Source organism: Heliangelus exortis, chromosome 14 (genome assembly GCF_036169615.1).
Source record: "Heliangelus exortis chromosome 14, bHelExo1.hap1, whole genome shotgun sequence".
Lineage (NCBI taxonomy): Eukaryota > Metazoa > Chordata > Aves > Apodiformes > Trochilidae > Heliangelus > Heliangelus exortis.
This window is the reverse complement of record NC_092435.1, coordinates 11,750,636-11,772,930: the sequence shown is the minus strand read 5'-3', so window position 1 is coordinate 11,772,930 and position 22,295 is coordinate 11,750,636. Positions and strand designations below refer to the sequence as shown.

The 22,295-nt window shown below is 44.5% G+C and overlaps 1 protein-coding gene across 4 annotated transcripts in view; it reads right to left on the bottom strand.

Moving 5' to 3' along the window:
* Window positions 1-22,295, bottom strand: part of LOC139802406 (neuronal PAS domain-containing protein 2-like) — a 102,075-nt gene that overhangs the window by 22,223 nt on the left and 57,557 nt on the right. For 3 of the 4 annotated variants that reach the window (XM_071757552.1, XM_071757551.1, XM_071757550.1), the window contains exons 2-7: window positions 7,912-8,003; window positions 6,455-6,511; window positions 4,937-5,091; window positions 4,117-4,208; window positions 2,235-2,324; window positions 1,065-1,185 (exon numbers count right to left, since the gene is read on the bottom strand). In XM_071757552.1, the coding sequence (XP_071613653.1) occupies window positions 1,065-1,185; window positions 2,235-2,324; window positions 4,117-4,208; window positions 4,937-5,091; window positions 6,455-6,486 (490 nt within the window). In that variant the 5' untranslated portion in view covers window positions 6,487-6,511; window positions 7,912-8,003. Of the gene's footprint in view, window positions 1-1,064; window positions 1,186-2,234; window positions 2,325-4,116; window positions 4,209-4,936; window positions 5,092-6,454; window positions 6,512-7,911; window positions 8,004-22,295 lie in introns of those variants that run through there. The other variant, XM_071757553.1, reaches the window with a different exon arrangement.

Genomic DNA, 22,295 nt, shown 5'->3' with positions numbered 1-22,295 from the left:
TATCCCAACTCTGCTGCTGTGCTATCTAGGCACACCCTTCTGGGATGCTCTAGATACCTGCAGGTAAATATATAACTATTAGGAGCAGTGATTAGCTGTTTCTGTGTAAGGAAACGCACTCTCACCCTTTCTCCCATGGCTTTACAGCCACCTGCCACTGGGTCACTGGTATTTTCCTCTGACCTTGGGCACGCCACGACTTTGTGCAAAGCAGTTAAGTGATGTTGCAGTACTCTGCTCTGGCACTGCTCAGAAGGACCCAGATCCAAAGGGCACTGAAGTAACCCTAAGCCTTTCCATTAATGGTGGAGGGCACCATGCCAAACTCTTATTCAGTTTTCTGCTCCAGGTCTGAACTCCATGGATTAGACCATGGAGACTGCAGCCAGAGGGAAAGCAGGGCCAGGGCAGAGCCCCAGCACAAGGGCTGCCCAGTGTCTCCTGCTGCTTTCCTCCCACTGCCTGGCCACGGGAAACCTTCCAGGAAAAGGGGCTCCCAACATGAGCCTTGTGGTATGTGGCTGTTTGGAAAATACTGCTGCCTGATCTGGTGCTGGGGACATTTTCTGGGCGAAAGGGGCATTTTGGGGGGTGGGAAAGCAGCGAGCAATAGAGATCCAGATGGGCTGTTCAGATAGGAAGGCTGCTCCTCAAATTAGATGTAGGGTTTCTGAGGTGTTCTGAGACATGCAAACTTCCTAGGAACAAAGACTGACAAAACCCATAAAACCCTTTGGGATTTCTCCTACCCTTTTCCTTCCCCCAAGCCTCTTTTTCCTTTCACAGGCTCAGTCCAGCATCCTGGGACAAACAGCTTATGAGGGCAACTTCCCTGTTCTACGATGCAAAGCAGCCAGAAGAACAAGAACTCTCCAAACCACTGACCAAATACTGGGAGCACATAGGAACAGCAGATGATGTGCTCCATTAAACCCCAGAAATATTAGCTGTGGCAAAAGAGAAGTGGCAGGGAAGAGAGTTAAATAGCTGGAGAGCCCTGTGAAGGCTCCCCTGGGAGCCTTTGGCAAATTTCCCTGACAGAGAGAGAGAAGAGCAGAGCTTACCATTTAGAAAATCAGCTGCGACAGGATCTGTCATGAGCACGTGTGGAGAAAGGAGTTTGTACACCTCACTCTGCTCCCGCTCAGGCAGAAAGTTTAATATGTTTTGGTCCACCAAATCTGACTGATACAAAAGAATGCTTTGTCATGTTCAGCAGTATGGCCTGGCACAACCCCATGCCTTTGCATCCCACGGTGCAGCATGGATTCAGACAAGGAAGCTCTGTCAATCTGCAAAGGGATCTTGGGCAAAATATAACCCTTAGGTTATTTTACCCTGGAGCTGGTATCTATTTGCACAAGGTTGGAAGGGTCCCAGGAGTTGCCCTTTGGTCCAGCCGGATGCAAGCTGGAGAAGAATCCTGGTACCACGGGAGTATAACAAGATGAGAAATATTGTATCAGATTGAAAATCTGAACAGTTTCCCTTTGGAAGGATGAGATAGAAGTGGGAGAGCTCCTCCTCACATCCTCCATTTGTCTTCTAGGCTGAACATCTGGCAAAATCAGCTTGACCTGCAAGTGTTCCCATGCTGATAAATCCACACATCCTGACTAAAGGGGTTCTACCAAAATGTCAGCACATATTTGTTTCTTTGCACACCAGGACACTCAGCCAAATTAACTGTGTGCTCAAACTTGCCTTCAGGTAGCGTCACTGGTGCCTCATGCTTGGCACTAGATAAAAATAAAAAATGTTTTTGAGAGGCCAGCAGAAACTTCTGCACCCAACAGTTGCCTAGAAATTCTCCCAAGAAAACTTTGAGGCCTCATATTTGTTACTAAAGACCAGGGGCTCAAAGTAGAAAAACCCCAATGTCATTAGAAGGGTATGGATTCAGTCCTGAAATCATCTTTGAATTATCTGAGGAGAGCTTCAGCAGGCACAGATTTCACAAAGTTTTCCCTATACCTGGTGGGATAAACACCCCCCAGACCCTCCTTCAGGTGTGCTGCCAGGTGATGAGCTCAAAGCACAGTCATTTCTCATAGGGGTTTTTTTGCAGACCCTGAGAAAATCTGTTATTCACAGGAGCTTAAGAAGCTCACTAAGAGTTTGCTGGTGCATTTCCCACCCCCAATCAGTTGCCTCTTTGGTTGGACAAAGCCAATCCCCATCCCTGCAATGGGAGGGCTGGGTCAAGGCAGGGGGGTGGGTGTCTCAGAACTTACCGGTAAGTGTCCCAGAAGAGATGAAACACTGTCAGATACATAAATAATAATCCCATCAGTGGTAAGAGCAATGAGAAAGCCATCTAGTGCCTAATGATAAAAGGCAGGAAAAAACAGGGGAAAAAAAATTAAGCAAGGGAAAAACTTAAAATACAATAGGCTAATTTATTCTGTGGTGATGCTTCTAGCAACCTAAAACTAACATAGATTAGCTTTGAAGATTAAAGTTCAATGTTGGAAAATAAAAATTACATATGCTGTCTAATTCAACATTCTTCTTATATTCTTATTTGCTCGTTAGTATTAAATTGACTTGTATTTTTCACCCAGTATTTATTTAACATGAAGCAAGACATTGGTGGTTGGAAATTCGACACCCACACAATCCTAGTGACTTCAGTAACTTCATTATACGTTCTGAATTACACCACAGTTAAACAATTTGGTGCGTAAGGAGATCATAGATAACATCATGGCAAACCCAGCATTGTGGATGGGTGGGTGGGTGGATGGATGGATAAGCAGAGACAGAAATATTATACAATGCCGTATTCTTAGTAATTTATGGACTATGTGGAAAAGCTCTAAAGCCTTATTTACATTGTGTAAAGCACTCATTTGTTAGTCTAGTGACACAATAATTTTATGTTTGTTTCATTTCCCATTTCTTATTTACAATGATTTCTGCCCAGGAGTTCAAGTTCTCTGTCCCTTGTAAATCACTGCATGTGCTTTTCTCTCTGGTGTTCTTTCTGTTCTTCACAACATCTTGTACCCCTGACCCAGTGTCTCTCCCTATTCTTCTCTAACACTTAACCAAGATCTGGGAGGTTTAATATCTGCTCAGCACCATGCACAAAGCCAGCTCCTCTAAAGGCTCTGTTAGACTGCTCTGCAGCTTGGCTATAGGGAGCCATTCACATCTTCCCCACCTCACTGCCCTACTCTGCCTTTGCTGAAAATAAGCCCTCTCTGGAAAAAAACCCACAGATTTTAAGTAAACTGGTCAGCACTCTAAACTGGTCCAGCAAGCCAGCAGTTATTAAAGAGCTTTCTCTCCCCCACCACTTCTAAGGAGGGGGGGGGATTTGTTTTGATTCGGCTGGAACAAATGAGCTTGTTTGGTGAGAGAAATTCCCAGAAAGAATGAACAGACTTTTCCAGGGAGGTGAGTCATGACATCCTGACGAAAAGGAGCAACGAAGACACTCCAGTACTTCCCAGCTCAGCCCAGTATACACCCTGATTTTGGTGGGGCGAAGAGGAACAGCTGCCCACGCAGGGCAGGCAATGTCCCAGCCAGAGGACAGCAGCACAACCATAAAGCTGCAGCCTTAAGAAAGGGAAAACGTAGGCTCGAGGGGTGCTTCTAGGTCAGCCGAGCATTTTAGAGGTGAGAGCATCAGAGCTGTTCTCCAGATGCACTTACAGGCAATCCAAGCAAAAGGCAGAGCATTCCCATCACAGGTTCAGCACTGCACAGCCACCAGTAAATGCTGCCTGGCTAAGGGGATGTGGGAGGCAGAGAGCAGATCTGCTTTTTTCAGATCCTTTCAAGTTTGTGCTGAAACTGCAAGCTCTAGAGGCATTTCTGAGAAAGGCAATTTCTCTTTTTCACCAGATCAAATATGGGCCAAACTGGTCTTCATTCCTAAATGGAAAATTGTTTATCTTGAAGGGGAAGCAATCATATTTTTAATTCTGTGTCTGCAAAGCATTTAGCACATTGGTCCCTGCTAGGTCTGTATTCTTTGTGCCAGCAAAGTAGAAATCATTAACATTAACATTGGGACCTACAGGTGAAAAGGAGCTGTGTATCTCTGAACTGCTCCACTGAACTAATTACTTATCACTAACCTATGTAGCTTTAATTCCATCTTACCTCTAACATCAACTGGGTGAACTCCTCGTTGCTAAGAAATGAAGGCTTCCAGTCTTGTCTAATCTCACAGGCTTCTGTCTGTGCTGTGATTTCTTAAAGAGGAAACATCAAAAAAGCAACATGACTCATGCTAGTTGAATATTTTTTTTCATTTTCAAGTAACACTAGATTTCTTTTAAGAGGCTTTCAGAGGAATCATCCTCAGATCACTCTCCCCACAAAGCTTTCTTGTATGCAGCAGTCATTATCCATGCCATCACGATACAAATGAAATCAAGAAAAGAAAGAGGAGACATTTTGGATGGTCTGAAGAAATCCTTCAGAAATTAAGGTTAAGGGACTAATTTCAGAGTAGCTGAGCATCAGTGTGAGCAGGCAGGGTCCATGACTCTGAAGCTGTTTCAGGAAGGCTCATGTGAATGTCACCTCCTGACCCAGGACACTTGGGATTAGGGCAGAGAAAACCCTTTCCCCAGTGTTTGCAGTGTGTGCTGCTCCTCAGCTCTTCCTCCCTCACGCTCTGTTTGAGACACTACAAAACTTGCCAGGGGATGTGGTGGCCAGAGAGGGAAACGGAACAACACCACTGTATTAAAAAGCAGACAGCACTGCATCTTTTCAGGTCAGCTCTGTATTCAAACCCAGCCTGTCTCCTGAGGCCAAATGCTGGGCTTTATTCTGCCTCCCACCTAGATCTGTGTCCTCTCTGGAGGTCTGAGGTGCCTGGGAAACCCAGGTTTCATTTTCTGAGTGGAAGCTGTTTGCTGGGCAAATGCAGACCCAGGGCCTTCAAGAGGAGCAGGCCAGTGCCCACCGGTACCTTTCTGTTTCTGTAAGAAGTCAATGGTCCTCTGAAGTATTGTGGACTTGTCCATCTTGAGAGGGTGGCCGTGGCCCTGCAGCATGGTGCAAAGCTCTTTAATGAGGACATTGAACTGGTCTCTCCTCTTCTTCTCAGATTTGTTGCGTGATGCCCTGTGTGCCAGAAAGAGAAATGCTACTAAATAAAATGAAAGACCTACAGTTCGACTCAGGGAGAGGTAAATGACCCTGCCTCAGCAAAACACTTCAAATACAAGAATGTAAACTTTGCTGGAAATGCTCATTTGTTTAAAATTAGGCTCGGGCATAAGTGCCTTGCTGGTGCTTAGAGCCTTGCAGCAGGACTGAGCTCATCAGCAGCAAGGAACACCTGAAGGTAACCAACAGGATTTACATTCATTTGAGCAAGACCAATCCTTCTGCACATTTCAGCAGCAGTTCCCAGTGTTTCAAAAGCAGTGATAATCAGGTGAAGCTCTCATGGATGAAATGTCTCCAGTAAAGTAAGTCTCAGCACCTACACCCTCATGCATTGCTCACCTCATTTTTATGAACTTTTGGTTTGCAGTTATTACACACACATATTAAGGCCAAAGAAGAAGGATTCCCTATTCCCTGACTTGTACTCACAAAAGCAGCTCCTAGAGAGAAAATACTGTGCAGAGGCAACTGCAGAATGAAGTCGAGCACATGCTCTTGTATCTGGGTTTGAAAATCTGCTGCCATGATATATGAAACTGGCAACCTTAAGAGTCTGGCTGGGGAAACCAAAGGCTCATTTCCAGATCTCATTAATACGACTTAAGAATGTTTTATTAGGGTTTTCCATTCCATTAAAAACAATAAAGGGGAAAGCAAATCCATTCATTTTCTTCCAAAATGTTCTTTCCAATGCTTATATCAGAAATAATCCTATTTTCATACAACCTCTTCCAGTAGTAATTAATTTCCTTTATGAGCATATTCATGCTTCCTGTGAGTTAGACCAACTGTGGTATGCAGAGAGCATTGATGTTCATATTTAGGTTGGCATTTGTAGGTTCTCAGCCCAGCATTTACATTTACAGTCACCTCTGTTTCAGCACTCTTGTACAGTGACTTAGAACTGAGCCAAATGCCTCTCTGAAGGGAGACCAACTTGTGCTAGAGCAGGGCTTCTCTCACAGAGCTCTGAGCTCTACCCCAGGTGGGAAGCACTTCATGATATCAATAAAACCACAGGTCAGGGGTCCCACATCAAGATAATAAATAGCCATGGGATAACATGAGATTCTGAGGGCAGGACAATATAATTTAAGGACCACTCAGCTGATTGACCCATCAGGTCAAACACACCATGAGAAGCTTGAAAATGGTGACCTAATTATGCTGTTTGTGGTCTGCTCTACACAGCCTGTAAACTGCATGGGGTTTTTTTGACTCTGTGGTCCCAAGTACTTCAAGCATCAGACCACACAGCATTTACAGTTCTTCCCCAGGAGAGTCTCAGATCTTGACTCTCTGCATCCCTTCATACCTCTTTGCCCTGTCCTTCTCATCTTCATCCATCAGTTCGTTTACACAACACAGGGCTCTGAAAGGAAAAGATAGAAGTGCTTATTGAGACATATTCCCTGGCCTTGCTTAGGATGTCAGAATATGGAGCAAACTGGTTTGTACTTTATGATGTCCTGAATGTTTCAATCTTGCCTTTCTACTCCTCTCTTGTTAGGTAGTTTCTTGCTTGTTCTGTCAGCTACTGAGGCTTGAGGAGGGAAACCATTGCTGCACACCCAAACATTCAGCTACTACAAGCCTGACTGTAGAGGGAAAGAGCAGCCCTTGCCTTTGCTCTCCTTCTGCCACAGGATGGGGAACCCTGCCCGTGCTCTGAGCTCTGCACAGGAATCAGCATCTCCCCTACAAATGTCAGAGTCAGGTTCACTCTGATGTCTGTACCTGGGAACCCTGTGCCTGGTCTTGCTTTGGGAGACTGGACAAGCTGCTGGTTGATATGAAGCACTGCAGTGCTTGAAAAGCACCTGAGAGTTCTTTCCCAGTAGAAGGGCATAGAAGAAAGAAGGAAACTGTGCTAATCCCCCCAAGGATTAGCATTAGCCAGTGGCAGGGTACTATCAGGACATCTAAGAGATGATATAATACACAGGTTCATACCAAGCACCCTGCAGCCAACAGCTGCTGCTTCTGCTGGTGGACTTCCACCACATCATCTGTGTCACACCTAAGGCTTCAAGTCAAAACTTCCTTGCCTGGCACTAACCAGTGAAAAGGAGTGGAGATGACTGGGATTCCCTGGGTGTTGTATGTCCCTGCAGCAGAACAGTCATTGTGGACTGATGGTTTCACTTAACTGCTACTGCAGCACAGGCAAGGAGCATACTGGGCAACAACTCAGTACTCTCAAACCCTGTGAAATGATGGAAAATTCAACACAAGGGTAACTTCTTCACTAGTGACTTGTTTTCTGTGACTCAGATGGGATAAGACTGAGACATGGGGAGCCTCCACAGCATGTCACCCAGATCAGCTCTGCTGGGTTGCACCCCTTCCAGACACCTCCAGAGAAGAGATGACACCTGTCCCTAGCATCAGCAACAACCTACATCCCTCATGAGCACTTTCACTGGCATAACCCTCCCGTCCTGCCCAGCACCCAAGGGGCATTCCCCCCTGGGTACATCCAAGTGGTTTTCCTTGCTTTGAGACTATTCAAAGCTCAAACAACTTGGTAGCTGTAAAAGTAACAGAAATAAATCTACCCACAACTGATAGGAAGTCAAAGATGCTGCTCACAGTAAAAGCTACACAAATCTACCCTCCCTTCCCTGCCCCAGGGTACAGATCTCTGACCTGGGCAAAGAAACTGTATGGTTTCTTTTGTCCCTAAATAGGAATGCACTCCATGAGTTCTCACTGAAGGAGTGGTTCTCACTGCCTGAGTCACTGAAAGCTACAAGCCAAATTAGAAATTACCTGTTCTATTCCTCAGATTCATCAGTCCAGACTGATGGAGTGGAATTAGAACTTCTTATCACCATGTAAATAGAGACGGAGAAAAATCAGTCCTGGAAGGAAAAACAAATCCAGTTAAAACAGAGATGCCAGCAAGACTTAGCCTGGAGAGCAGCAATCACTTCAAGCTGAAGAAGTCTACCACCTTAAATTATGAACATGCTTAACTACTGAAAGCTCAGCAAAGCTCCAGGAACAGGAGCTGGACCATGTTCTGGGGCTCCTGGCTCTGTGTGCAGTGCCAGGTACTGCAGAAGCAGCCTGGGAATGCCAACGTGACCTCTCATATCCAAAACCCCATGTGGCCCAGCAGGGTGAAGGAATGGCCCTTCTAGCTTGTGTCCACTGAGGATGTATCAGAATCTTTCCAAAGTAAGACAGTTTACCTGGCATGCATGCTATGGAAACCAGTGAGCATGATCCATACTTCATCCATCCAGTCTTGCAACCTAAACCTCCTTCAAGATGAGCACTGCTGTGCTAAAGTCAGTGCAAGCCACAGCCACCCACTTGTGGGTGGATTTATGGCCTCCCACTGCGATTTGCTACTGATGGGACAGGTAAGTCTCCTTTTTGTTTGTGACTGAAACAGTTGCTGATGAACACACTGAACTCCTGACTACATCCACCCCACAGTGCCCATCTCCCTGAAACCATTGCTGCTGAAACTTGCTGAGCTTCAGATGAGCCTCCTCCTCAGGAGGGATACAGGTGCACCAAATCCACAGCCAACAGTAATACCTAAAATAACAGCCAAGTGCTGGGCTTCCAAATTCGACAAGCTTTTAATGTCCTTGAAGTGACCTCTCTGCTGTGAGCTGAGGGCCAGGGCTGTTTCTACGCTAGGATTAATTGCAGCATCAGCTCAAGACGGGGCAAAAAACCTGCTGCCACTACCTGGGGTTACATGGTGAGCAAACAAACAGAGCCCCACACTTTTGACCATCTAAAGGGCTAGCAAGAGCTTTTCATTTCTCCAGCTGGTGAAAACACCTGAAAGGGAAGGAAACGCAAGAAGGTGGCTGAAGATCCACTGCAGGAGATGAACATCGAGTGCACACGCTGGAAAGGGCACTTGAGGCAGGGCAGGGGTCAACATTGTGGGGCTGCTGCTGAACACCCTGAGCAACATAGATCCTGACCAGTGATATGGTGAGAGTGCTTTGTATCACAAAATCATTTTGGTTGGAAAAGACCTTTAAAATAATCAAGTCCAACTCTTAACCTAGCACTGCCAAGCCCACCGCTACGCTGTGTTTCAGGGGAGGTTTACGTGAGGAACGTGAGACAGGAGGCCAAATTCCTGCTCACTACAGCTGAATGAAATCATGTCAGTCCACTTGCTCAAACAAATTGGCTCAGATAAAGTGTGTGATACAGTTGTAAACAGTAATAGGGAAGTTACCTGCAAGAAGCTTGAGCCTCCTGACACAGCTGAGTTACAAGAGTAGCTTGTAGGAAACTCAATGTGCTTCAGCAGTGATTCAGAAAAAACTGCAATCGGGACCCAGTGATCATTTCCAGCTTGGAACATGAACTTCCAGGGAAAATCTCACACAACTCCCGATACCCCCAGCAAAGCTGCAACTGCAAACACCACCTACGTAACAAGTTTACCCACAGGGAATCTGCTATGCTTCTGTTCTTATCACACGCTGCTCAAGTTACAAGCTTTTTCACTGGTTCAAAAGGAGCGTGTGATCATGTTTGTTGCCCTGCTGAGCTAGCACAGAACCAAGGTGCTTATCTGAGGCACTGCTGCTCGTGGGTCAGTGCTGCATTATCAAAAAGATGTTTCCTCTCCAGAAGAATGACCCACACAGAGGCTCTGCTAACTTGCAATAAATTTGGTGATACGCAGGTATAAGGAAAACTCTTTTTAAAGCAATGGGTTGAATTAAAAAAATGTTTGTGAATACACAAACAGAGCTGTCACAATTTTTCAGGAAATATTTTTTCCATCCAAACTTACATATGCAAAAATTTAGCCAAATATAAGGTTTCTTCCCAAGCTTTGAGTGCAAAGATTTATGCAGAAGCTGTCACGCTGCCTTGCCCGGAGGTTGTCTCAGAACTGAAAAGTCCTGGGAAGCCTTGACAAGGTTTCTGCCTTGTATGTGTTTTTGCCCTCCCAGCCAGTTTGAACAGCACTAAGTTGAGGGAAGCTGCAGGTCATTGGGAGAGACAACAGTGTCTCACCGAGTATGAACTGGAAAACAAGGCCCAGGTTCCCCAGTTTCTCACTGGAGCTCTCACATCCCACTGCCATATGGCTGATGGGAGCTGTGAGGGGCAGAGGAATGAGGCTTCCCAGGTCAGTCTGAGTGTAACACCCCCAGTGAACACGACAGATCACAGAATGGTTTGTTTTGGAAGGGACTTTCAAGATCATCCCACTAGACCAGGCTGCTCCAATCCCCATCCAACCTGGCTCTGAACACTTCCAGGGATGGGGAAGCTTTCTCTGGGCAACCTGTGCCAGTGTCTCACCACCCTCACAATAAAGAATGTCTTCTCAATATCTAATCTAGATCTTCCCTCTTTCAGGAGGGAAACCATTGCCCCTTGTCCTATCACTCTATGCCCTTGTAAAAAGCCTCTCCCCAGGTTTCCTGCAGCCCCTTCAGGTATTGGAATGTGCTCTGAGGTCTCCCCAGAGCCTTCTCTTTTTCAGGCTGAACAACCCCAGCTCTCCCGGCCGGTCTCCACAGCAGAGATGCTCCAGCCCTCTGAACATCTCTGTGGCCCTCCTCTGGACACACTCTGACATCTTCGTGATGTCCTCAGTTGACATCAGACTTTGAGGCTCTCACAGCCATTAAAGAATTCACAGGCCTGAGCACATAGAGAAGTTTTTTGCATGATGCAGCAGGATGGCGAGCTACAAAAAGTCACCTAGAAGACACTTGGGGACAAAATATTCTTAACTGGATTAAGCACCTCAGGACTACATTTAGCTAAGTGTTTTTTGTCTTGTTATGAGCTAGAGCTAAAGATAGTAACCAGAATACTTAAGAATAGTTTCATAAGGGTTGTATACACTTCTCAGCCAGATAAGGCACTTAGCCCTACTGACAGCAGTATGTCTGCAAGTTAAGAGTATTTTAAATAGCTCCAAATAGAATCTCTTTGACCTTAACTGTATTAATCAGAGGGATCAAAATTTATTTATCGCCTCCTGAAAATCTTCTCCTGCAATGCTTGGAGAGAAGGATTCCTGAACTCTATGAGCAGGCAGAGAGGACACTTGTCAGTGCTGCTAGCATCGTTTTTCACCCCCACCTACAGTAGGTGAGGATCAGATGTCTCACACCAAAATGCACATCTATCATTGCTGCATGTCCTCTGTAAAGCAAAGAGTTTTCTTCATTTGTACAGGGAGTATCAAAAAACACTCACAACATCTCAAGGGCAAGTTATATTCTAGAGTTTTCAAATATCACAGTCTTTGAGGTTGTTTCCAGGGCTAGAGAAAGGGTAGAATAGCACAACAGCTTTAACAAGGCAATGGGACTTCTCAGACGCACAGCTAACAGACGAAGCTCTAATCCATACTGTTTGCAATATTCTGGCTTCTGTTTTACTGAAGAGAGAATGGGAGAGGGGATTTTTATGAAAGGAATCATTTTGCAGAACTGTCTGACTTCAGGAGCTTTCTAAAACTGCAAACTTTTGACTAAATAAAATGTTTGACTATTAGGCTGCTTCATATCATAAAAATATTAACACTGACTTAGGATAATTCCTAATGTCCAACAACAATGGACAAATGGTGAGAATTATCCACTGAAATCAACAGCACCTATGAATGCTTCATTATAGCATTCACATGAATTATTTGGTTATGTGAGCCCTGGCAAGGCAAGAATCCCTCTGTCACTGTACTGCTGCACATTTCTTTGTGACCAGCAACAAATAAAACTTTCGTTGCTCACCTAAAAAGAGCCCCTGGCCTCAAGTGTCCTGGTTTGAGCAGACCAGGATAAAAACTGCCTGCAGTTACACTGACCTGAGCCCACCTGAGGCCCCCCAGGGCAGCCTATGGGGAGGAGAGGGTGGGTGAGGTGACCCAAACGGACCCATCCCAGAGCTCCTCAGAGAGCCTTCCCTTGGCCTCACTCACTGGCTGCTGTGCTGGCTGGGTTGGGGTCTGTTTGGCTGTCACTGCTCCATCTTCTGCTGCTCCTTTCCTCACTGGAGAGGAGTTTCATTCACCCAGACAAGTTGCTTTCTCCTGCCTTCCCAAGTGGAACCAGCTTGGTTGCTCCAAGGCTGTTACAGATTGTCACTGCCACCATGGATTTGGGCACCCCATCTGCTGTGGAGTCCAGTGTTCCTAACTTTTCTGGTTAGGAAGTAATTACCAACTGGGTTCCATATTTACATATTTGAATGTATTCGTAATTCACCATAACTGTTTTTGTTTCATTAAACTTGTCTTACAACTTTAAATTCTCTCCCATATTTCCCTTTTCATCTTCCCCTGGGAAGGTAGTGAGGGAATAGCAGAACTCTCTGTCTGATAGTTATTGGCTAAAACTCTGGCACTCAGCTAATTTGATTTCTTTTCCAAACTGTATCAACTGGACTAATTAAAAATATTCTCTATGCACAAAACCTTTGTTATGCTTGCATTCAAATTTTCATAAAATTCTGCATTTGAGCAATGTGTGGCAGTAAGGGAGTCTTCAAATCTACACCATAGGAAATATTTTAATTATGGAAATGTGGTGTCCTAATAATTTCCACAGATTTTGCATGCAGCCAATTCAGCAGAGAGCCCTCAATTACAAGATGCAGCACTTTTTGGCACAATACAGTCATAAATAAGAGAGTTAATGTGCTCTTCAGCAATACCATTTGTATGTCAATATGCCAATGTTTCATTCTTGTTGAGACAACAGGAGGGCACGACTGTGGTTGACAACTAAACAGCTGATTTAATTTTTAAAAGGCAGAATTTAACCTTTTCAGTAAAGTGCTGATTCAATTATAAAATGCTAATGTAAATGACTTTTGAAAAACTAATTGCTGCCCCTGCATCCTTAGGATGGTTCAGCACAGAGAGGATCACAGCCTCTGCCACTTCTGATGTGCTGCACACTCGCCTGTCCCACAGAGCACGGAGACACCACAGTGGCTCTCAGCCCTCTACAGAAAAGGTCTTTCTCTTACACAGTCAGTGACAAACTCACAAATCTTTGGGACAACTGCCTGTGGTCAGGCTTTGCCCCAGCACTACAGCAGGTGGGCAGTAGTGGCAGGAGCTGCCCACAGTCCCACTCCTGGTGCTGCCTTGCCACTGCCCCATCACAGCACAGCATGGGGATGCAGATGCTAAATCTGCGTTATTTGACCTGCTGGTTCGCTTAATTTTTTCCCCTGCTTATATTTTACCCTCTCCTTTCCTTGCCACAGAATTACAGACCAGTTTGGCTTGGAAAAGTGCTTGAAGGTCATCTAGTTCCAACCCACCTACATGGGCAGGGATACCTTCCACTAGACCAGGTTGCTCCAAGCCCCATCCAACCTGGCCTTGAACACTTCCAGAGATGGGACATCCACAGCTGCTCTAAGCAACCTGTGCCAGTGTCTCACCACTCTCACAGCAAAGAAGTTTTTCCTAATACATAGTCTAAAGCTACCCTTTTGCCCTGCCTTGCCTTCTTTTGTTCTTCACTCTTTCCTGCTCCTCTTTCATCTATCCCCCTCACTTAACATCCATTGGTTTGCAGTTCAGAGAATTGGATCTTTCTTAAATGTGGTTTCTCTCCATCTTGTCTTTATGTCATCTGCTTTCATCTCTACCTTGCTTTTTCTTCTCTGTGTTCTTCACCTTCCTCTTCTTAAAAAAACATTGTAATGGCCCTAGTACTGACAATCAGTCAGACATTTAAGTGTGGGAATGCTTGGTTTGCCCAGGTCTGAGGCAGGAACTGCCAAATTCTGTTCAGGGACACGGTGCCTCAGGGATCACACCTGTGGGGATCTGATAGGTGTCCTCAACCCAGTTACCTCCCACATCACCTTTTTCCAGGTCCAGGAGCACTGGGTCCTGCCCCACCTGACAGCTCCTAATTCCAGTTCCAGATTCTTTGGAGGAACTGGGATCCATCTCAGTTCAGTGGCAGAGCTGTGCAGCTCCATTCCTTACGGAAACAACCCCCTCCCAGGAGAATGGCTCAGCCTCACTGGGACAGCTGACACAAACCCTCTGGGGTTGTCACAGCAGTGACCTGCCATGCCTGTACCTGCATTGTCACCTTGAACATGGGTAACAGTGGTGAATTGGTGGCTGAACCAAATATTCTGTCCCCTTTTGTTAACTTGTCAGAAGGGGACTTTCTGTGCCACTGTTGTAACCACTGCATCTCAATAGACTTCACTTATCTGCAGTGTACCCTCCCCTGCTTTATTGAGCTCTAAATTTAGCTTGTTACCTATGACAGATTTATGACTACATTCATTATAGCAGTAACAGCTTCAGACAGAAGCTAAAAGGTGTCCAAAGAAAATGGATTATACAAAACAATTACACCATAAAAAAGGCTATATCAGAACACGGTGATTCAGCACAGAAAAGAAATGAAAGATCCAGGGAGGAACAATAGTGGTGTGGTGCTTTTTTTTGTTTCTTTTTAACAAGGATATGCCATTTTCTGACAAAAGAAAGGGGGAAAAGGATTAAAAACCAACAGACACTTGAAAAGAAAATATGATTAAAGGAACATTTTGTTCGCTAGGATTTTTGTAAGATCCTGGAGAAAACAGCTGGCCAAGTTTGTTCTGTTCCAGCAAATTACTGAACCTTGCAGGTACAAGATGCAACATTATAAAATACTATTTAAAATGTCTCCAGGGTTTCTGTAACAAGAAGGGCATGCTGTTAATTAATTCTATCAATTTGTCTAATAACCCCTTAGAATTCTCAAAACATGGTAAATGGTGAGGCTGCTGATTCATAACCCCAAGTAGTACAAAACTGTACTTCAACTGGCATAAGGAGGGTAGGATGAGAATACATATATTAAGAGATGCAAATAATACTTCAGCAGTCTTGAATGAACACTTGTATTCATTTGTAGCTGCTCAGTTACCATGAGAAAGGTGAATGTCTTGTGTATGAAATGATGGTATCAAACCTAGAAACAATTCTGTAGCACACCTGACTCAGACAACGAGCCAAACAACCCTCAAATTATAACATATTTTTCCCTCATATGGGATAGGAGCAAAGGCTGCTGTCTATAGCTAATCCTTCAGCAGAAATTGAGATGTGTGTTTTCATGGCACTGTTTCCAGGAAAGGCACATCCAGCTGAAGAGAAGGCAGCAATATTGAAATCTAACAGCCAGAAGCCTTTTGAACAGAATGTTCTCCAAAATTACCAGCAAATACAAATGCACTTAAAGCTCTGCTTCTGCTTAGAGCTGATCCTGATGGTGCAAAGTGTGTGGGTGGTTGCATAGACACACATACAATAAATAAATACACATTTTACTTCAGAGCAATTTGCAAAAAAATTACCAAGGGCAATTTCACCTAAGGAAAGCAGTGGTGACATTCAGGATGACTCCTGCACCACTCATCTCCTGGTGTTGGAAGCCAAGTAGCTGATGGATTCCTGATGGATGTATGCAAAGGAAAGGGGCACAGAGCTCCCTCCCTCACTCCTCAGCACAGTTTCTGTCATTCGTTTGCTTCTCTGGCAAATCACAAAGGATGGGTGAGGGCTGTAAGGGAAGGTTATCCCAATAAATTTCAGGAACGAAAAGAGGGGCTCAACAAGCTGAAAAAAACCAAACCCAAGCCCCAGCACTATTGGTTCTGCAGCTTAAACAATATGGACAACATCTGACAGTAAACCCACTGCTGAAATTCTAGCTAACTTCAGGCTTCATTCAGGAAAGTTTCAATCCTCTCACAGCTAGAAATATTTTAAAGAGAAACCAATGTTCTCTGCTAGTTTGACAGTGTTGGCTTCCTCACCTCGCTGCCTGTGAAGGGGGTGCTGGGCACCTTGTGCTCCATTTTCAGGGATCTCAGGCTGGAGCTTCTCCCTGGGGGGTGCTGTGCCCTACTCCCACCAAGGGGACAGATTGCATCAACTGTATGTATGGCATGAAGTGAGGTGATTGGGTCCTTTTCAGTTTTGCATTTTGTTCTGGCAGCTATGTAGATACTAGGACAAACATGCCAAAGCTCTCTTTTTGGATGTGTTACCCTGAAATCCTTGTAATTCTACTTCTATTTACTATGGGTGAAATTCATCCCAAACAGCCAGCCACATAAAGTCTGTGTGTCATCAAGCCACCTGCTTTTGTCTTATGCTCTCCCTTTGCACAGAATAAATGTAGTCCTTAAACAACAAAAATAAAGAGCTAATTAGACTCAGTATTTTCTCTGCTACTTTTCCCAGCAAGTGAACACCCCCAGCACCTACCAGTTCACTGAAAGTGGCAAGAGTAACACTCGTGTCCTTAGCTGTTCTATTTTATTCCTCAAACATTTTTTGTTTTGCTTCTTCTTTGCCTTTCTCACTCTTGTACATAAAATGCATTTCAGATGCTTGAGGATGGTGCAGAGGAGATGAACACTTGTGCTTTGTGTTTGCTTGTCTTGGAGCTTGAATGCAAGGCCCGAGGGTTGCTAAAAACAGGGACCTTCAAATGGGTCAGGAGTGGCTTCCAGGTGGTTCCAGGACCACACTTGCAAAGTACCCTCCTTTGGTGAGAAAAAAAAATGTTGTGTATGACTTAGCTTCAGAGTCCATCTGCTTATAGGCTGCAGGGCCAGCAGGCAGTGGGAGCTACTTGTGGGCTGGAGGATTTCCTTTCAACCCAAACATCTTCTGTCTGCATTCAGTACTCCCCTGGCCATTGCCCTGCAAATGTGCCTCAGCTCACTTCACAGCCCAGTAGCAACCACGGTCAAGCATGGAGTAAGGATGTGCCTGGGAAAGTGATGTATGTTCCCACCAGCCAGGAAAGAAAGAAGAGCCCACCAGCTCCCTCGACCATTGAGAGAAAGGGCCTGATACCATCAGGACTCTTCCACTCCATAACCAGAGATCAGCACAGTTGATCCACACCTACAGAGCGGGCCTGTCCCTTTCTGGCATGCACAGACTGTGACACAAACCAAAGCCTCTCAGAAGCATCCCTACTGCCCTGTCCACACTCAATGCTAGGTCCCTGATCCAAGAAAAGGGGAATCAGCTGCTCCTCTGCTGCTGTTGGACAACATGCGGGACTGCAGCTGGGTGCTGAACAGTGTGTAGAAAGCTGCCTCTCCTCAGCTCTCTCATTTCTGCACTTCTTTAGATCTGTTTGGTCCTTACAGGGTCTGGGGAACCCTTCAGCTGGTCAGCTGGGAGGTCTGGGAAGTCTGGTTCTGGTTCTTGTTCAGTCTCCTTTGATTTCTGCTGAACAATGTCCACTTTCTGATGCTTTGCAAGCAGCTGGCTGCCATCCCTTCCCTCCTCTAATCCTTTTTACATCAGGAAGCCCCAGCACACTCCAGAAACACAGTTGTATCCCAGCACAAGTGAGGAAACGGGCACACATTTTACATCTGTCTCTTCCTATTAGTGTCCCACTTTGGGGAAGCTGAAGTTACAGCCTAATTTTCAGCAATGCTGAAACCCAGCACAAGCATCTCCAAATAATGAACATTTTGGGAAAAGCTCGACCTAAATCATTGACCCAAGGTCACGCAGCAGAGTTAAGAAGTGAATCCAGATGTCCTGATGATTAGCTCTGTCTACTGGCATTCAGTCAAGTCTTCCCTCCTAAAATAAGCTTCCTGAAGCATCAGACTATGGTCTTAGAACTCCCTTAAGTATGCAGCACTGGTAAGAACTGATTTTCAAATGAAGGAGGAGGAAAAACCCCAGCTCATTATATTTTCCTCAACCAATCACTGACCAATGAAAGGGCAGCTCAGAGTCATTTGATCTCAAACTTCTTCCTACATAAAAAGAAAAAAAAAAAGGAAGATTCTTCTCCCTTTTCAAACAGCATGAAGAAAAACTGTTCTGCCTCAGTAATCCTTGATCTGAGTAATTTAATCTTCTCTCTGTTGCAATCTGTTTCCCATGTGTATAACCAGCCTGGAATTTCTGGAACTCAATACATAAGGAAGCTATTAAAAAAAAGGAAATACTAAGACAAAAGGATTAGAGAGAGTTCTGAACTAGATTTCCAGCCTCCCTATATCAGAGGAGAAATCAGCTCCTGATCCAGACTTCAACTTCTTGACTTCAACCCAAACCTGAAACTCAAAGACTGCCAAAAGGATGGATATCCCAGCACCAGCCCACCTCTCCCCTCTGGTTCAGAGACAGATGGAATGAGAGAACAGGTTGAGGAGACCTGCAGTGGTATGGATGGCTGGAGAAGAGGAACAGCACTGTCTGAACAGTCACACTGCACAGAACAGAGTATTTCAGTTGGGAACAATCATCTACAACAGTCATCTGGTCCAACTACCTGGCCACTTCAAGGATGACCCAAAGTTAAAGAAATTTGTTAAGGGCTTTGTCCAAATATCTGTTAAACACTGAGAGGTTTGGGGTATCAACCACCTCTCTAGGAAGCCTGTTCCAGTGTTTGACCACCCTCTTGGAAAAGAAATGTTTCCTGATGTCCAGTCTATGTAAAAGATCTGAGAGAGAATTATAAAGAGCTTTAGTAGTTAAAATTCAAAGTCTCCCATGCAAGCTTAGAGTTTTAGCTACTTATCCATTAAATGAATATCAAAGGATTCACTGCAGCTGAGCCACCTGACCTCATTTTACATCTCTGGCTTTATGCATCCTAGTTCAAGCATAAGAAACTTCTTTACTCTCTTGGTGCATTTAATTCTGGAGCATTCCAGGTATAATGTGCACTTAAGTCAAAAGGAATTTAAACAAAGCTCTTACATTTCAAAATTTGTCTTATCCTCGTTTGGCTCTGGGAATTTCAGCTGCTTGCCTTAAATGATCTCCTCACATCTGCTCTCCAGCTGAGCTGTGCTCATGCCCCACTGACCTTACCCCTGCCAGCTCTGTAAGCCCTGCAGCTGACAATAACCAGCAACACACCCCGTCCCTGTGAGCATCAGGAGCCTTTCAAGAAAGAGAAGGTAGGAAAGAATCAGCCTTTATATAACAGGGAAAAGAAGAACTCCAGGGAAAAACCATTGTTTGATCAAGGTGAGTCATGGGAGCCACAGGCCTGAAATGCCCTGGCCCAGCTCCCCTGGGGCAATGGGAACTGGAGGTGTCAGCACCTTGCAGGATTATGCTCTGCAAGGCAACTGGCAGATATTTTTCTGATAGAGAGCACAGCAGCATCATTCACACTCGTTTGAGTCTATTTGCTGCTGCTCCTATTCAAACTCAGCTAATCCCATCAAGTTATTTCTTGGCCTCTGCCTTAAAGCTGAGTGAGTAAACACCTTTCATAAGGTCTGAGCCCACTTGTTTCAAGTGTATGATTAAGGGCTAGACTTGAGCATTATTGTGAGAAAACTCACCTCATTAGTCAGAATTTCCAAAATTACTCCCAATGGTACTGAAATGGCACTTTACCACCCAGTGTTTGACTTCCTGCATTACAAATATGTAATATGGTTGCAAAGAGTCCCAAACACCAAATATACATTTGTGTTTCAGCTGCCCTAGAGAACAGCTCATTGAGCTGAGAATAGCTCATCATGGCACCAGCTGGACACTATGAGGCAAAATATTTTATGTGGCTGCCAGACCTTCTCCACAGATGTTTCTGCTTGTTTACTGTGAAGAAGACAAATGATAAATATAGTCAGCAAACACATTTTGGACAAAGGTATGTTCATTTGTAGTATTTGCATTAAGTAACACCAGAACACTTATGTGCTAGAAAAGATCCAAGTGTAATTCCATCACTGTTACACCAAGGATGGATTTGAATTACCAGAGCTTAAATTTTTTTTCAAGAAGAATTGCTGCCACTTATGTTATAGCATTGTTAATAATAATGTAACTGGTTTTCTTTCCTTCTTTGAACTAACTCCCCCTGCTCCCCTGCTTTTCTTTTCTCTGAGGTACTTATAACTTTACATCCAATATTCTCTTTTTCCCCATCTTGCCAACATCACTTCTCAACTAGCTCCTCAAAAGACAGTTATTTGTTTTGAAAGCTTCAGGAATAAAAGAATATTTGAACAATTAACTGCAATCATATTCATCATTCTGTATGGTATGGCTGATACACACTAGAAATACAATGAGAAAGGAAAACTTCCCTTCAGAAAGAAAGAAAAGAAAAAAGATAAGATAAATATCCACAGATCTCTCTCTTATTACTTTGTTATCTTTTTTAGGCTGCAAATATGTCAGTCACTGGAACACTTTCATACTAGGTCATTATTGTTGCACATATTCTGCACAGAGACCTGAGGCCTCATTCTGTCAGAGATAAGACATTCACACACATCTTTTTTTCCCCCTTGCAGTTTATTTGCATGGCTGGCTGGATAATCAGCCATAATAACCAAATATGACTCAGCATGTCTGAATGTCCACTTTGCTTTGGGGGTTCTCTTGGAGTGTTTTTTTTTTTTAACTATTTAAGATGGGAAAAGATGTGTCCCTACCAGATAATGTTTATGTAAAAAAAGATTTGAATAAACACAGAGACTTGGGGACAAGGGATTGGACCCAACAGCAGCATTCCTGCTATAGTGCCCTCAAATGGCTCTGACCTCTTTGGCCAGTGCTGCAGATCTCATGGTCCCTGTAGCACAGACCCCAGCTGTGCAAGGGCAGAGAAGTGGTCATGTCCTACAAGGATGGGCATCCCTGGAAGTCAGGACAATGCTTTTTTTCTGGGCATCTAAATGCTGCCTCTGGATTCCAGTTGTTCAGGTGTGCAGAAAAATTTAAAATCCACTTTTTTTCAGACCTGCAATGGCCCAGTGTTAAGAATTCTCCTTGTGTGAGTCAAAATCAAGACTGCAACACAGGCAGTAAATTAAATACATGGGTCCATCTCTCTTGAATGACAAAATCTCCTCTCCTATGTTAATGGCAGCAGTGCTGGGTACTGCCATTCTATCCTGGCTGCACAGGATGAGGGATCTGTACCTATAGATACCCATAGTCTCTGGTTTTCAAGTAACAGGCTGGGTCAGCTGAAAAGATGGGAGTGTGAGATCTCACCTGGGACTGAGGGAAAAGAGCATTGAAGATCTTGGCCCTTTGTTCAGCCAGATCCATTGGCACACGTGTCTTTCTTTGACAATCTGTACAGTTCTTAGGTGCATTCAGTGGGATTTATTTGTGGTTTCCAGAATCAGGACAAATACTAATTCATTATCTCGGGCTTTCCTGACCAAGGCACCTTAATCAGTACTTCCATTTAATAACAATGTCCATACTGTATTTAACACAACAAAATTAGGCTGGCCAAGACAATACACATTAAAACCAGCTGATGGAAAGGCTCACACTGTAACTTACATTTGTAAAAAGCACATTGGTAAAAAGAAAGCTTGTTTTTGTGGTAATCCAACTATGCAGTACCACCAAGGCCAGTGAGATCCCTGACAAACATCTGTGCAAGAGCATGAAGACAGAAGCAAAAGCTAAAAATGCCCATGACCTTTAGCTGGCAGTCCCAGTTCCCTCAGAATTTCACCCTATGTTCAAGAGACAAATCTGTGCTCCCACACTCCTTCTTTCATGCACTGCTTTTGTGCATGTTCCTCAAAACTCACAAGCAAACTATACAATAGTTAAGCCAAAACTCAAGCAGGGAAAACATTCAATTAGGCAGAGAGAAAAGCTAACTAACTCCTTCCTTTTCTTCCTCTTATCACCCCTTCTGCAAAAGATCAGTAGTAAAATTCCTGGCTACATCACTGAAAGTAGTATCCCACCTCAGCCCGATTCATGATTGAAGTTTCTTCCCATTTAATTCAGTTTGGCTTTCAACAAGTGAAAAGTGCAAGACAAACAAGAAATTAAAGCCATGTCCTTAATTATTGCTTCTGTGTATACAGCCAATGCTGCAAGGAGCCAGCAGAGCTCTTGCATGGGCAGGGGCACAGAGCACCCAGTCCTGGCCCAGCTCCCACCCAAGGACTTTGCTCACCACCAAAGCTTGGCAGAGGGTGGGCAGGGGTTACACTGAGGTGGAGAATGGATGTTTTGGTGCTCCAGTTGTCATATGACAACTGAAGCCAAAAATGATCATGTTCCAGGGATAAAATCTGGAGCTTTGTGCTCATCCTTGGACAAACACTGCACGTTGTAAACCAGGAGGAAGCTGTCTGTGTTTAGGAGGGTGAAGCATGTTTGAGTCTCTTCAAAGTGAGCC